The 13,454-nt window shown below is 38.1% G+C and overlaps 1 protein-coding gene and 1 long non-coding RNA gene across 15 annotated transcripts in view; one reads left to right on the top strand and one right to left on the bottom strand.

The window, feature by feature from the left end:
- LOC141279530 (uncharacterized) overlaps positions 1–13,454 on the bottom strand; it is a 129,064-nt gene that overhangs the window by 6,120 nt on the left and 109,490 nt on the right. The gene's annotated exons all lie outside the window — the stretch shown is intronic.
- Positions 1–13,454, top strand: part of HDAC9 (histone deacetylase 9) — a 576,603-nt gene that overhangs the window by 541,083 nt on the left and 22,066 nt on the right. For all 12 annotated transcript variants that reach the window (XM_073809646.1, XM_033862982.2, XM_033862975.2 and 9 more), the window contains one exon: positions 4,461–4,608. In XM_073809646.1, coding sequence (XP_073665747.1) covers positions 4,461–4,608 — 148 coding nt within the window. The remainder of the gene's footprint in view (positions 1–4,460; positions 4,609–13,454) is intronic.

The following is a 13,454-nucleotide window of genomic DNA, read 5'->3' as shown; positions in this document are numbered from 1 at the left end:
CCCCCCAGAAGTGCTGAGAAGTGGGAAGATTTATGCAATGGGAAAAATGAATAAAGATAGAGGATATGATCAAAGAGGGAGTGTGTGTGTCCAGGTTTAATGGAAAACCCCTCTCTTCTGCCAGTTTTATTGCCTTAGGAGAGCAACACAGTGGTGGCTGTTACTAGTATTCTACTTTATGAATAGCAGCTCCTGAAAACTCTGGCAGTACCCCTTACTTCATTTGTCTAACTTGCTAATGGGGCTATTATTCTCATGCCAACAGATAGGATTTTTCTTGCACATATGTTTCTGTAGGGGGAAAAAAAATACCCATCACATGGAAATATAACCCATAAACTGTAGGGTTTGAATTGGCTGCATACTGCACAGTCTTGCTATACCTACTTCCATTTTAATTATTCTTCTTTACAAATAGAGATAGTGGCCTATAAATGCATTATTAATGTAGAATATTTCCCTTGTTTTTATAGGCTTTGCTAAAAGCCATGTTGAATTTAAAGTTTTGGGTTATTTCTGAGTGAAGAACCTCATACATTTGGATAAAAACCAACTTCTAACATTTAATCTTAGCAGGATATTTTATACACATTAAATTTTATTGAAAAGGTCTCAGCTATTTAAAATCTGTCTCACCACTCACAGGCATAAAGGCTAAACTTTGAAGAATCATTGTCAGTCATTCTGCTGAATGATTCTCATTAATGATTGTCCTTCTGTCCTGATTGTGTTTGAGGAGTAAAGATGTTTCTTGAGGAAGAAGTACAATTCTTGAAAATTGAAGCTCTTGGATTCTAGATGTGCCATACTATCTAAAAGTAAGTTGTCCACTGGCCTCTTCAAGTGTTCATAGGCTCACAGAAAACTAAGATTTTCTGCCATAACAAATTTATTCTAATATCCAAGAGTGATATATGACATCAGAAGAATAACAATCATTGAGAATTAGAGCAGGAAGAGACCTTTCCTTATCATCAGTCCCACCACTATCATTTTATAAATGTGGACACTGTGCTCCAGTGATCCAAATGATTTCTCTGGGTCTAGGATGGGGTCCCGATTTATAAATCTCGACTCCCAGGGCTCCCTTTAGAGCCCGAAATACTCAGAGAAAAATTCTGCACGGGTAGCTTGGTCAAAAGACATTCTGGTGACTCTGGGCAACTCCTGGCTGTAATTGCATGAAACGGGCCTCTGATTCTCTTCTCAGTTAGATACCTGGCTTAAAGAAAGTGATCCACGTGGACTGTAGGACCTCTAGCGATACAAGTCTGTGATGGACAACACTACAGGCTTCAGAAACTTGGGGTAGGCTCCACAGGTTCAAAGAGCACTGTGCCTAATGGTGCCTTCAGCTAGGTGGTGAGAAACACATCACTTTGAAAAGGGATACTCTTCAATGAGCACTTGTCTCCAGTTTCATGATAGCTTCATCAGTGAAGCAACGAGGTACTTGCAATAGACTATGAGAAATGAAGGTAATGAGAAGTGAAGAGTAGAAAGAACTAGTCTCAACATGGTTGTCTCACTAGGTGCAATAAACCCATGCCATAAAGTCAGTAAAAGGTAGATCAGCTGAGTCACATATCTAAGGAGCAAGGGTAATTTGTTGTTACCAAAGACGATTTCTTTGGTAAAGGGAAGAATATATATATATATATATATATATATATATATATATATATATATATATATAAAATTGTTTTGCCATGTGCGTAATTCTTTTAAGTTCAGATTTTCCTATATTGAGTCTATTTTTGTATTTTTAGGGGTAGTGGGAGGGTGGTAGAGAAGGACTAAATAAAGGAGGACAGCCGATTACAGAGGAAGAAACATTTTCGGAGTCAAGCAGTCCTGGGTGAGGATTTCAGCTCCTCTGCTTTTTAGCCATGTGACCTTAGAGAAAAATTACCTAACACTGCCTACACAGTTGTCATGAGGAGTAAATAAAATTATAAATGTCATGAGGAGTAAATAAAATTAAAATGTGAAAACACCTAGCACAGTCCTTGGCACATATTGGAAGCTCAGTAACACGAGTTTCTCTTTCCTGTAATTTGTAACATAATTTAACCCACAAAACCACCTGTTGTTTATTTGTCAGAGGCCTGATATTAGTCACTCTAGAAAAAAAGGAAATGATGACTTCTAGAATCACCTGCTCTGTGAATATCATGTGCTAAAATAACAATTAATAATAATACTTTGTGAAACTGATTATATCTGAAGGCACTTACAGATAGAATATGATATTTCCAACTTGGGTAAGATGATAATGACATTGTGATATAGAGAAATTAGGGTCTTGGAGTGGAACTGTCAATTCAGAATTATCTTTCAAAGCTGAGAGAGGTAGGAGGCTATTAAAGAATAAGACAAGACGCATTTCCATTGCTCACCTCCTAAACCTCTCTTTAGTCCATCTCTTCATTTCTATTCTGTCACTTACTTTTGGTTTAGACATCATCATTTCCTGCCTGGATGTTTGCCAGGAGGTGAAATTGGTTTTCCTGCCACCACTCTCACCACCTACTAATCCATCATCCGTAATCTCTCCAGAAGGATCTTTGAAAAATTTAAACCTGATTCTCTGCCTCTTCTGTTTAAAATGGCCCCTCATCACCCACAGGTTGAAAGCCAAGATCACTGGCATGCTATTCAAGATTGTGTGTTAATTAGCCCATGCCTACACCATAGCAGTCTCTTGCATTACACTCCATACTGCTTACATTCCACTTGTGCCTAGCAGTGGACTTTGTACCCCAGTGAACAACAGAGACTTGAGTATCTGCACATTTGTGTGCATTATTTCCTCTTCTAGGGATACCTCATCACCACCATCTTCCTCTGTTTCAGCTTGACTAACTTCTGATGGTCTTTCAAATACTTGGTCAGGTGTTATTTTTTCTGGCAAGTGTTCTCTTGCCTTCTTGGCATCAAAAGTATATGTTCTTCTTATTTCCTCTTAGGATCACATGGGCCTTCTCCATACAGAATTGTCATTGTTTGTTAACTAAAAGGGCTTTCTTAACTAGACCATGAATTTCTTGGTGTCAGGGAGGCATCTTTGTGTCCTCAACATCTGGCACAGCCTTGGCTTTCAGAAAATGTTACTTTGTGGGTTCATTCAGTTAGAACTGGTATCATTTGGTCCAAATTAAAAGCTTTATGATTCTGACTTTGGCCAGACCAGGTGATCACAGCAAGTAAAGTAGTAGTAGTAGACAACTATGCCAGAAGGTTCTGTCGACATGGGGAGCGGATGGGAGACTGGGTCTCCTCCCCTAACATGACATGACATCCATTCCTTTGTGAAGCAGTAAGATAAGGAGAGGCCAATCACGAAATGTTACTTATAGCTGGAAGGAATTTGAGGCCATCCCACTGTTTCTGAGAAGCAAAAATAAAGTGCCGAAGAGCCCTGCCAGCATAGGATGGTTAGTGGCAGAGCTGGGTCTAGAACTGGGTTATCTTACTCCCCAATCCAGTATTCACCCATTTGTCTTTTCTACTCTAGCATAACTTTATTTTAATTTGGGGGTGGGGTGGAAGTAAGCTACTTTGCGTGCCAGCTTCCCTCTTAACTGGTCAGGCTGCCGAGATACTGCTTACCTGGTGAGTCATGTCAGCACCTAGGGAGACTCTACTGCTTTGATATGGGGCTATTCAACACTTCACAAAAAAATAGCTTAGGGGCTGCAAAAAGGCTGTTGACTCTGATCTTTCTTATTTATCCCACTGGCATGTTCTCATGAAATTACCTCCTATTTTCCTCTCATTCTCCTTCCCTGCCTCAAAAAAAGAAACATCCGTATAATTGGATCCGTATAACTTATGGAAGGGCTCCAACATCAGCCAATGCATATATTAAGGTTTTAAATCAATTATTGTTCTAGTACACACCCCGGGGTTGAGAAAGAAAGAACAGCCAGGACTAACAAACCTGATTGTTCTGGCAAAGTTGCCATTCGATTCATGCTGGCATTTCTGGGCTTTTCTTTTCCTTTAATATTCCAACCTCATTAAAAAAAAAAAAAAAGTTAATGGCTCAAGTAGCAATTTTTAACATTACTGGTTCATTCAGTTTCTCCATAAGACTTCTACCTCCCAGTCTCTTGAGGATTACCCAGAGGGCATGATGCCCAGAGTTTGCTTACCTAGTTGCAGAGACAGCTGTCAGTCTGATAGTGAGTTCATTAGACTGTGGATTATTCCTCACTTTATTAACTTCTGAGCAAGGGAGAGACTCAGGCTTGGCAATATGAGCACTTCACAACTTGGCATTCCAGATTGAGAAAAACACTTAATCATAACAGTTAAGAAATTAAATTACAACTGTGTATAACATTGTGAATTTTAACCTAACAATTACTCTGAGTTAGACCTATACAAGTTTCTGATTAACACTGTTGAACTAAAATTCCTATAACATATGATGCATGGGTCTTTGTGTTTTTTAGGCAAGTACTGGAAGTCGGTAAGGACGGTGAGTGTGCCGAGGGGCTGCGCTCTGGCTGGGGCGCAGTTGCAAGAGGAGACGGAGACCGTTTCTGCCCTGGCCTCCCTGACAGTGGATGTGGAACAGCCCTTTGCTCGAGAAGACAACAGGTATGAATGCAACATGGGGGGAATCATCAGGGTCAGTAACATCCAGGCTCATCATTAGCGTTTGTGAGCCTCTCTCTAGGCTCTCCTTCTCCGGTCTCCTCCACTTCCACTTCTGCGAAGCCACAGATGCCACAGCACATGCTGTCGGCTGTCAGGAATTCATGTGTTTCATTCTTCATGAGAAACACAGAGGTGGGGCATGTTGTTACAGTTCACAGAGAAATAGAGTGATGAGATAGATGGTCCCCGTTGGATAATTTAGTACAGATCATTATGGAGAAAGCTTCTTGTGGGCTTAACTTCTTTCCTTAGTTATCTCTATTTTTCAAGATGTTCTTTTTCTTTCTCTCATCATTTCGAAGTTACTGATATAACAAAGGGGAAAAAGGAGAGCAGAAGCTGGAGGTATGGCTTGTCAGTTGGGTAGCCTTATATGACTGTCCGTGAGGTACAACTACTCGATAAAGATGAAAGTCACCTTCCAAGAAGATGGGAGTGTGTATAAAGGAATGTGTGGATGTGGGTCTGATTTTATTTTACTTTATGATAAGAAGGAGTTGATTTTAATTAGTCTTCATATGAAGAGCTTTCAGGAAAAGAAAAAAAAAACATAAAGATAACCAAAGATTGAGTTTGCTTCTTCTCCTTTTAAGAAATGTTTGTCAATTTGTACATTTTGCTGTTCAACAGACAGTGCTACATTCAGGATTTCTTTTTACTATGACCAAAACCACCCCAAATGTACAGACAGTGACATTGGTGCTCTCTGTGGATGACTTCAAAGTCACATTTCTTCAATTTAAAAATGAATAGGTGAGCTTGCACTAAAGCTCTGCCAGCTTGCACTTTTAAATTGCTTCTGAGAATGAAATCGAACTCCCTCCGTCAATAACATCACCATTAATTACACAGATCCTGCTACTAGTACATAGGTTGGCAATTTTCCCAAGAATGCACAAATATGAACAGTTTTAGTTTTTCTTGCTTTTACTGGGTGTTCAGAGTTTAATGGATTTAACATCTTGCTTTGGTCAAAAGCAGGAGATACATTGAATAAGAGATTTCATTTTTATGCAATTGTTTTTCCTAACTATAACCACTTAAAAAGAAGATTACCAGTAGGAAAAAAAAAAGTTGTACAATATTGTATTAAAAGATATCTTCATATGGGCATCTGGAGCATAAGGGTAAACTTATTTTACATCTTTGATAATATGAACTAACCCCCTGCTGTTCCCAGCTAAGAACCAAACCAAGTTCATAATCCAAAGGTGTTGCAGTTATTCCCAAGGCCAAATACAGTTAGTTGTCTGTCATTTGAGGGCTGTAAAACTAAGGAAACTAACATCTGTTAGTGTTGGATATAAAAGGAGCGTAGCTATTCTTTAGAATTCATTTAGTATAGAGAAACGAAGCTAAATTCCAGCCTGAGTGAAATGAATTGTAAGTAATTTTTCCCATTAAATTGCAGGGCTTAGAATAATAAAGAATAATAAGTGCTGTTGTGAGCCCCACATAACATAAAAATCTCAGCACTTTGGCAGGAATTGGCTCTATAAGCATGCTTGTTTATCCTCAGGTACATAGTGTGCTTGACTCCTGATCATCTATAGGGACTTGACCCTGGCTTCAGTTCACTGTGATTTTTAAGCTTCATCTGATGGCAGAGAAAGAATGGGAATGGGAATGTTTTGATGTACAGGGAAACAGTTGAAGCTTGTGGCCTGGATTCATGTTTCTTTATCAGTTTTAGACAGATTGTATCTATTTTGATTGATTTTTCTTATGGGAAGGAAAATGGTTTTGCTTGAAGTATTTTTGGTGGCTTTGAACTCACTTTTTCAGCAGAGGAAAAGAAAAATTCTTCTAGAACTGGCTTTTGCATTTCTATTGAACCATGCATGAATTTCATCACAGAGAATCAGACAGGGAGAACCCTTAAAAGCCACAGAGCATTTATTCTTTAAAGGGGAATGCTATCAGAATTGTCCCCCAACTCAGTATAGGAAAGATGGCTTTCACAATGAGGTAAAGAGGTAGAAATGTTCTTAGGCCTTTGTTATGAATGCAGTGTTATAAGTACACAGGAAATTGAAAAATTAGAAAAATCAGAGAACTAAATGGATGGAAAAGGGTGAAGGCAAGATTCTTTTTATAGGAAATTCTTGCCAGTTATTTTGGAGAATATATTGGTGTTTGGAGTGAGATGACTCATTTTGTACTAAGATTTTGGGTAAAGCAGCTCTTTTCCTGGCCAACTCATATCTGACTCATTTACCACTAGTGAATAAGGGATAAAATGCTCCTGGCTAAGAACCATTGTAAGTATTTTTTGTTCAGTTTGGGGGGAGGTGTGAGGGAGATGACAACACAGTGCAAACAGTCATTTCATTTTTATAACTCACTGATGGACCATGAAGAATAAATTATTAGAAAAAGGCTCGGGATTCATTTTGGGGATGATTGACTGAAGTACAGTTTTCAAAACATAATTTTCAGGTGGCAGAAGACTTGAGCAGGAACAAAATGGTGGGTCAGATAAAAAAACAACAAAACAAAAATAAAGGACAAAAAACTAAGTGGGGTCAAGTTACATGTTCAAAAAAAATAGATAGGACTAGTCACATATAGCATATTGTTTAGAAGACAGAACTGTGATCTTAGTTTCTTTCTTGATTGTCAGGAGACTGTACCTTTAAAAGATTATAGTTTGCATTGTTCAGGTATCTATTTCAAATGCTTCTACTTTGAAAAGGTCAGTTCAATATTGAGGTTTATTCTTGGATACCAGTTCGGGCTCTGCTGAAAATCAAGAAAAAGTTTTCTCTGGCAATCAAGACTTCAGAATGATCAACTCTTAAGTTACCGGGAGCATATTTACACTCTAGAATTTCTGACTCTCTCGTTTTTTAATCAAAACAAAAACTGAAGGTTAGGTTTTCAAATGTCAGTTTATTGATTATAGTGTGAGTCACATTAGATTTTCTTTAATACAAGAGGATCTGGTTGTTTCTGAATCATTTCATCTTCAACTTTTGTCAACTTTTCTCATGAATGAGATGGTTTCAGTCATTATATGACACAGAAGCATGAGAAAAATATATGATTCTGAATCTGGCTATTTAATTAATTTTTATTGGAGTATGGTTGCTTTATAATGTTGTGTTAGCCTCCACTGCACAACCAAATGAATCAGCCATACACATGTAGATATCCCCTCCCTTTTGAACTGCCCTCCCATTTAGGTTACCACAGTGCGTTAGGTAGCGTTCCCTGTGCTGTACAGTATATTCCCATTGGCTATTTTGTTTTCTGAATAACTGTCTTATTCATGAATATTTTTTAAAAGTATAATAAGCTAGAAAATCCTAAGTATCATCCGCCTTAGCTTTGGATGGTCTATCAGTAGTGTCAAGGGCATTGATAACCCCATTTTCCTGTGTCTGGAGATTTATATAGAAATATAGACCAGTCTTAAATACACATTCGTGTCTAATAGAAATACAGCTTTGTTTTCCATGCTTTAGGATTGTCTCTCCAAGGCTTCTGGAAGCTAAATGTTGCACTGATTTTTCAGGTCTCTGATTTTTCTCTCTGATACCGTCATTGTGAGCACCTGTTTATCTAAACAGGCAAACATTCCAATATACATTTTATTCTTAATTTTCATCCAGTGTCAACAATACCTTAGTTGAAAAGTGGACTGAGATTTGGAAGCTCCTGGTAAAAGAAAGGAGCTCCTTTATCTTCTTTTCCTCTTCCTCCTGGGACCATCATTTTATCCCTGTGTTCAGTGCCTAACATGGGGTCTTGGGGCATGTGTGAACTCTTAGTATGTTAGGGATTAAATCCAGTGTGTGATGTATTTCAGGGTTCCCTTCTGAACTGTTGACAAACAAGTGTTTAATTTGAAAAAAGAAACACAATGGACTAGAAGCATAAGTAAAATGAGATGCACGGTAACTTTAGCTTCCCACCATCCTCATCTTTCAGTCCTGTCTTACCACTACAGAGGAAGAGTAGGTTGTGACTCTGGAATCAGCTTGCCGAGGTTCAGATCCCATCTCCATCTTAATAATTGTTGATCAGTGGCAAGTTACTTATCTCTCTGGGCTTTACTTTCTTTGTCTTTAAAATGAAGGGAAAATTTCAGAGGGTTTTGAGGATGAAATGAGACAATACATCTTAAGAATTTAACATAACACTTGACACAGAGTAAGTACTCAATATTAAGGTTGGCTTTTGTTATTTTTTTCTATCTTTTTCCCCGCTTGCTCAGTTTGCTCTTTTCTTTCCCTCCATTAATACATTGTTCATCATCCAGGGATCTATAATATTAGAAATAGAGAGGCTGTACCTGGGCATCTATATGTTTAACCGTTCATAGGTTAAATCAATAGTATAGTCATTAAAAATAAAAGATTGATAAATAATCACTAAGCAGTAAATTCAGTTAACTAAGCTGTGATTAGCTGACTTAAAGAACTTTCACAATACCTAATACATTGTAGGTAATAAACAAATACTTATTGAATGAATGAGTCCAAGACAGACAACAAGACATTGTTAAAATGGTAACAGGACAATTTGTCAGGACAATTTGTAATGATACCTGAAGTTTCTTTGTCTCCTTGTCTCTATGTACTATGTTTTCTGAGGGAATCAGTGTTTTTATCTTTCACAAGAGTTTTCAAAATGTGTATTTTACATTTTTTCTTCCATAGTACTAATCGACAGGGTCCATTTTCAGATATGTTGGCTAACCAGAATCCACAGTACTCGTATCATAAAGATCGACTGACTGAGGATAAAGGTGATAAAGGTGGGAAGGGAAAGCAAAGTCTCTGAATGGAGAAAGGAATTGTCTCGGGTGAGGTGGAGGGGCTATGGGAGTGATGCTGACAGATTACAGATTTATTCCGCGACTTGCAGAATGAGGAGGGAGAAACTCCGGTTCATTTATTCTTTCAACATTTTCTGATTAGTTTTTATGTGCCAGACAAAGTGTTGGGAGTCAAGGTCACAAAGCTTCCGTGGAGTCTTCAAAATATCCACATACTTTGAGATTGTATTAGTTTTCTATTGCTATCTTAACCAAAAAATTACTTCGTGGCTCAAAATGACAAAAAAGGTCAGAAGGGTGACAAGTCTCTGGGCTAAAATATAGAGGTTGGCAAGATCTTTTCCTTTCTGGAGGCTCTAGGGAAGAAACTGTTTCCTTGCCTTTCCCAGTTTCTAGAGGCTGCCTGCATTCCTTGGTTCATGACCCCCTTCCTCTGTCTTCAAAGCCAGCAACTTTACATCTCTCTGACCTTTCTTCAGTCACATCTCTTTCTTCAGTCACATCACATCTCTCTCTGACTGAAAGAAAAAAGCTGGGAAAACTGGCTTAAAACCAGGAAAGTTTCTCTCCTTGTAAGGACTCTTATGATTAGATTGGACTCACCAGGATCATTTCTCTATCTCAAGGTCCTTAACCTTAATCATATCTACAAAGTCAGTTTGGCTACACAAGGTAACATTCACAACTTCCAGGGATTAGGACATGGACATCTTTGGGGGCTGTCATTCTTCCTACCACAGGATCAGACATGAACGACCAGCTATTGTAAATGATAGGTCATTTGATAGACCGAGCTCCAGAATAAAAGACGACCTAACATAGGCCAAGAACTGGGGAACAGATCACTGAGCCAGGGTAGAAAAATGGAGGATTTCAACTAGTAAATAAGAACAAAGGCATCCAAGATACAAAAAATAGCTTGAGCAAACGATCTATTTGTTTTTAATCTTATATTGGAGTATAGTTAACAATATTGTGTTTGTTAGTGTTAGATGCACAGCAAAGTGATTCAGTTATACATATAAATGTAGCTATTGCTTTTCAAGCTCTTTTCCCATTTAGGTGATTACAGAATACTGAGTAGAGTTCCCTGTGCTATACAGTAGGTCCTTGTTGGTTATTTTCAATATAGCAGTGTGTACATGTCATTCCCAAACTCCCAGTCTATCCCTCCCTCTGCCCCTGCTTCCCCACCGCCCCCCAGTAACCATAAGTTCATTCCTGAAGTATGTCTGTTTCTGTATTGTAAATTAGTTCATTTGTATCATTTTTTAGATTCCACTATAAGTGATATCATATGATATTTGTCTTTCTGTCTGACTTACTTCACTTACTATGATAATCTCCAGGTCCATCCATGTTGCTGCAAATGGCACTATTTCATTCTTTTTTATGGCTGAGTAACATTTCATTGTATATATGTACATCTGCTTTATACATTCTTTTGTTGATGGACATTCGGTTGCTTCCATTTCTTGGCTATTGTAAATAGTGCTGCAGTGAACACTGGGGTGCATGTATCTTTTCGAAGTATGGTTTTCTCCAGATATATCCCCAGGAGTGGGATTGCTGGATAACATGGTAGCTCTATTTTTAGTTTTTTAAGGAACCTCCATACTGTTCTCCATAGTGGCTGCACCAATTTACATTTCCAACAGCAGTGTAGGAAGGTTCCCTTTTCTTCACACCCTCTCCAGCATTTATTCCTTGTAGACTTTTTGATAATGGCCATACTGACTGGTGTGAGGTGATTTCTTATTGTAGTTTTGATTTGTATTGCTCTAATAATTCGTGATGTTGAGCATCTTTTCATGGGCCTCTTGGCCATCTGTATGTATTCTTTCGAGAAATGTCTATTTAGGTTTTCTGCCGATTTTTGGATTGGGTTGTTTGGAGGTTTTTTGATATTGAGCCTCATGAGCTGTTTGTTTGTAAATTTTGGAGACTAATCCCTTGTCAGTCACATTGTTTGCAAATATTTTCTCCCATTCTTTGGGTTGTCTTTTCATTTTGTTTATGGTTTCCTTTGCTGTGCAAAAGCGTTTGAATTTAATTAGGTCCCATTTGTTTATTTTTGTTTTCATTTCCATTACTCTAGTAGGTGGATCAAAAAAGATCTTGCTGCGATTTATGTCAGAGTGTTCTGCCTATGTTTTCCTGTAAGAGTTTTATAGTGTTCAGTCTTACATTTAGGTCTTTAATCCATTTTGAGTTTATTTTTGTGTATGGTGTTAAAGAATGTTCTAATTTCATTTTTTTTACACTTTTCCTAGCACCATTTATTGAAGAGACTGTCTTTCCTCAATTATATACTCTTGCCTCCTTTGTTGTAGATTAATTGACCATAGGTACATAGTTCTGACTTGCATTTCCCTGATGATTAGAGATGTTGAGCATCTTTACACGTACCTTTTGGTCATCTATATGTCTTCTTTGGAAAAATGGCTATTCAGATCTTCTACCATTAAGGGCTATTGCGAATAAAGCTGCTATGAAGTTTTGTCATTGTGGAAAAAACACATAACATTTACCATCTGAACCATTTTTACGTGTACAGTACAGCAGTGTTAACTATATGCCCATTGTCATGCAACACATCTCTAGGACTTCTTTGTCTGCAAAACTGAAACGCTATTAAACAACTTCCATTTTCCCCTCCCCCCAGCTCCTGGCAACCACCATTCTACTTTCTAAGAGTTTGAGTACCTTAGATACATCAAATAAGTGGAATCATGCAGTATTTGCCTTTTTGTGACTGGCTTACTTCATTTGGCAGAACGTTTTTTGTCAAGGCTTATCCCTGTTGTAGCATATGACAAAATTTCTACCTTTTTTATGGCTAATATTTCATTGTATGTGTATACCGCATTTCTTTATCCATTCATCTGACAATGGACATTTAGGTTGCCTCCACTTCTTGGCTATTGATGCTTCAATGACTATAAATGTGAAATTATCTCTTCAAGATCCTATTTTGAGTTATCTTGCATATATACCCAGAAGTGGAATTTCTGGATCATATGGTAATTCTATTTTTAATTTTTGGAGGAACCTAACTCTTTTATACAGGTTTTTACTTTGTGAACACAAGCACTCAGTTTTCTTTAATGTACACTGAGGAGTGGAGTTGCCAAGTTATAGGTAAGTTATATGTCTTACTTTATAAGAAAAACTTCCAAACTGCTTTCCAAAATGGCCATACCATTTTTCATTCCCACCATCAATGAATGACAGTTTTGTATCCTCACCTGCACTTTGTATAATTGGTCCTTATAGTTTTAGCCTTTCTAGTGGGTATGTAGTGATAGTCCATTGTGCTTTCAAATTTTCTCCCAAGAGCCATATTTTTGTCCGGATCAGGTCTTCTTGGAACATACCCTCCCTTCCTTCTGTTTGGAATACTTAGCTTGTCTTCCTTCTCTTCTCACTGACCCTTCACTGACCTTCCCATTGTCTTCCAACTTACCTTTTAGATCTCATATCAAATATCACTTCCTCTTCTTGGACAATTTTCACTGACCCTCAATCCCAAAATTAGATCAGGTCCATCTGTTATACTGTATTATGTCTCCCTGTATTTCCAGTACCTAGAACACAGCCAGGGTGCATCACAGACACTCAGTACTTATTTCTTCAATCAGTGAAAACTTCAGTAATCCGGGGAATGCCAGCATTGGTGGAGATGTGGGGCTCTGGAGCTCTCATAGCTGTGGGAAGGTAAACTATGGCAGCATTCTGAAAAGCAGTTTACTACCATTTTTAGTATACACAAAACATATAACCTGGTAATCTTGCTCCCAGGAATGTATATTGAAGACATTCTCATCTAGGGTAATTAGAAGACATGTGCTAAGAAGTTCACTACAGCTTCTTCGTGGTGGGTAGAGAGGAGGAGTCAAACCCAGTGTGCATTATTGGAAGAACAAATGGTTACAATGGGATGAAGGTACACCATGGAGGAGATGACATGTAGCACTTGGCCACTACAGACTAGATAAACATA

This window comes from Tursiops truncatus, chromosome 9 (assembly GCF_011762595.2).
Source record: "Tursiops truncatus isolate mTurTru1 chromosome 9, mTurTru1.mat.Y, whole genome shotgun sequence".
In the NCBI taxonomy this organism is placed as follows: domain Eukaryota; kingdom Metazoa; phylum Chordata; class Mammalia; order Artiodactyla; family Delphinidae; genus Tursiops; species Tursiops truncatus.
The sequence above is the reverse complement of the archived record's forward strand: the minus strand, read 5'-3'. Positions and strand labels throughout refer to the sequence as shown.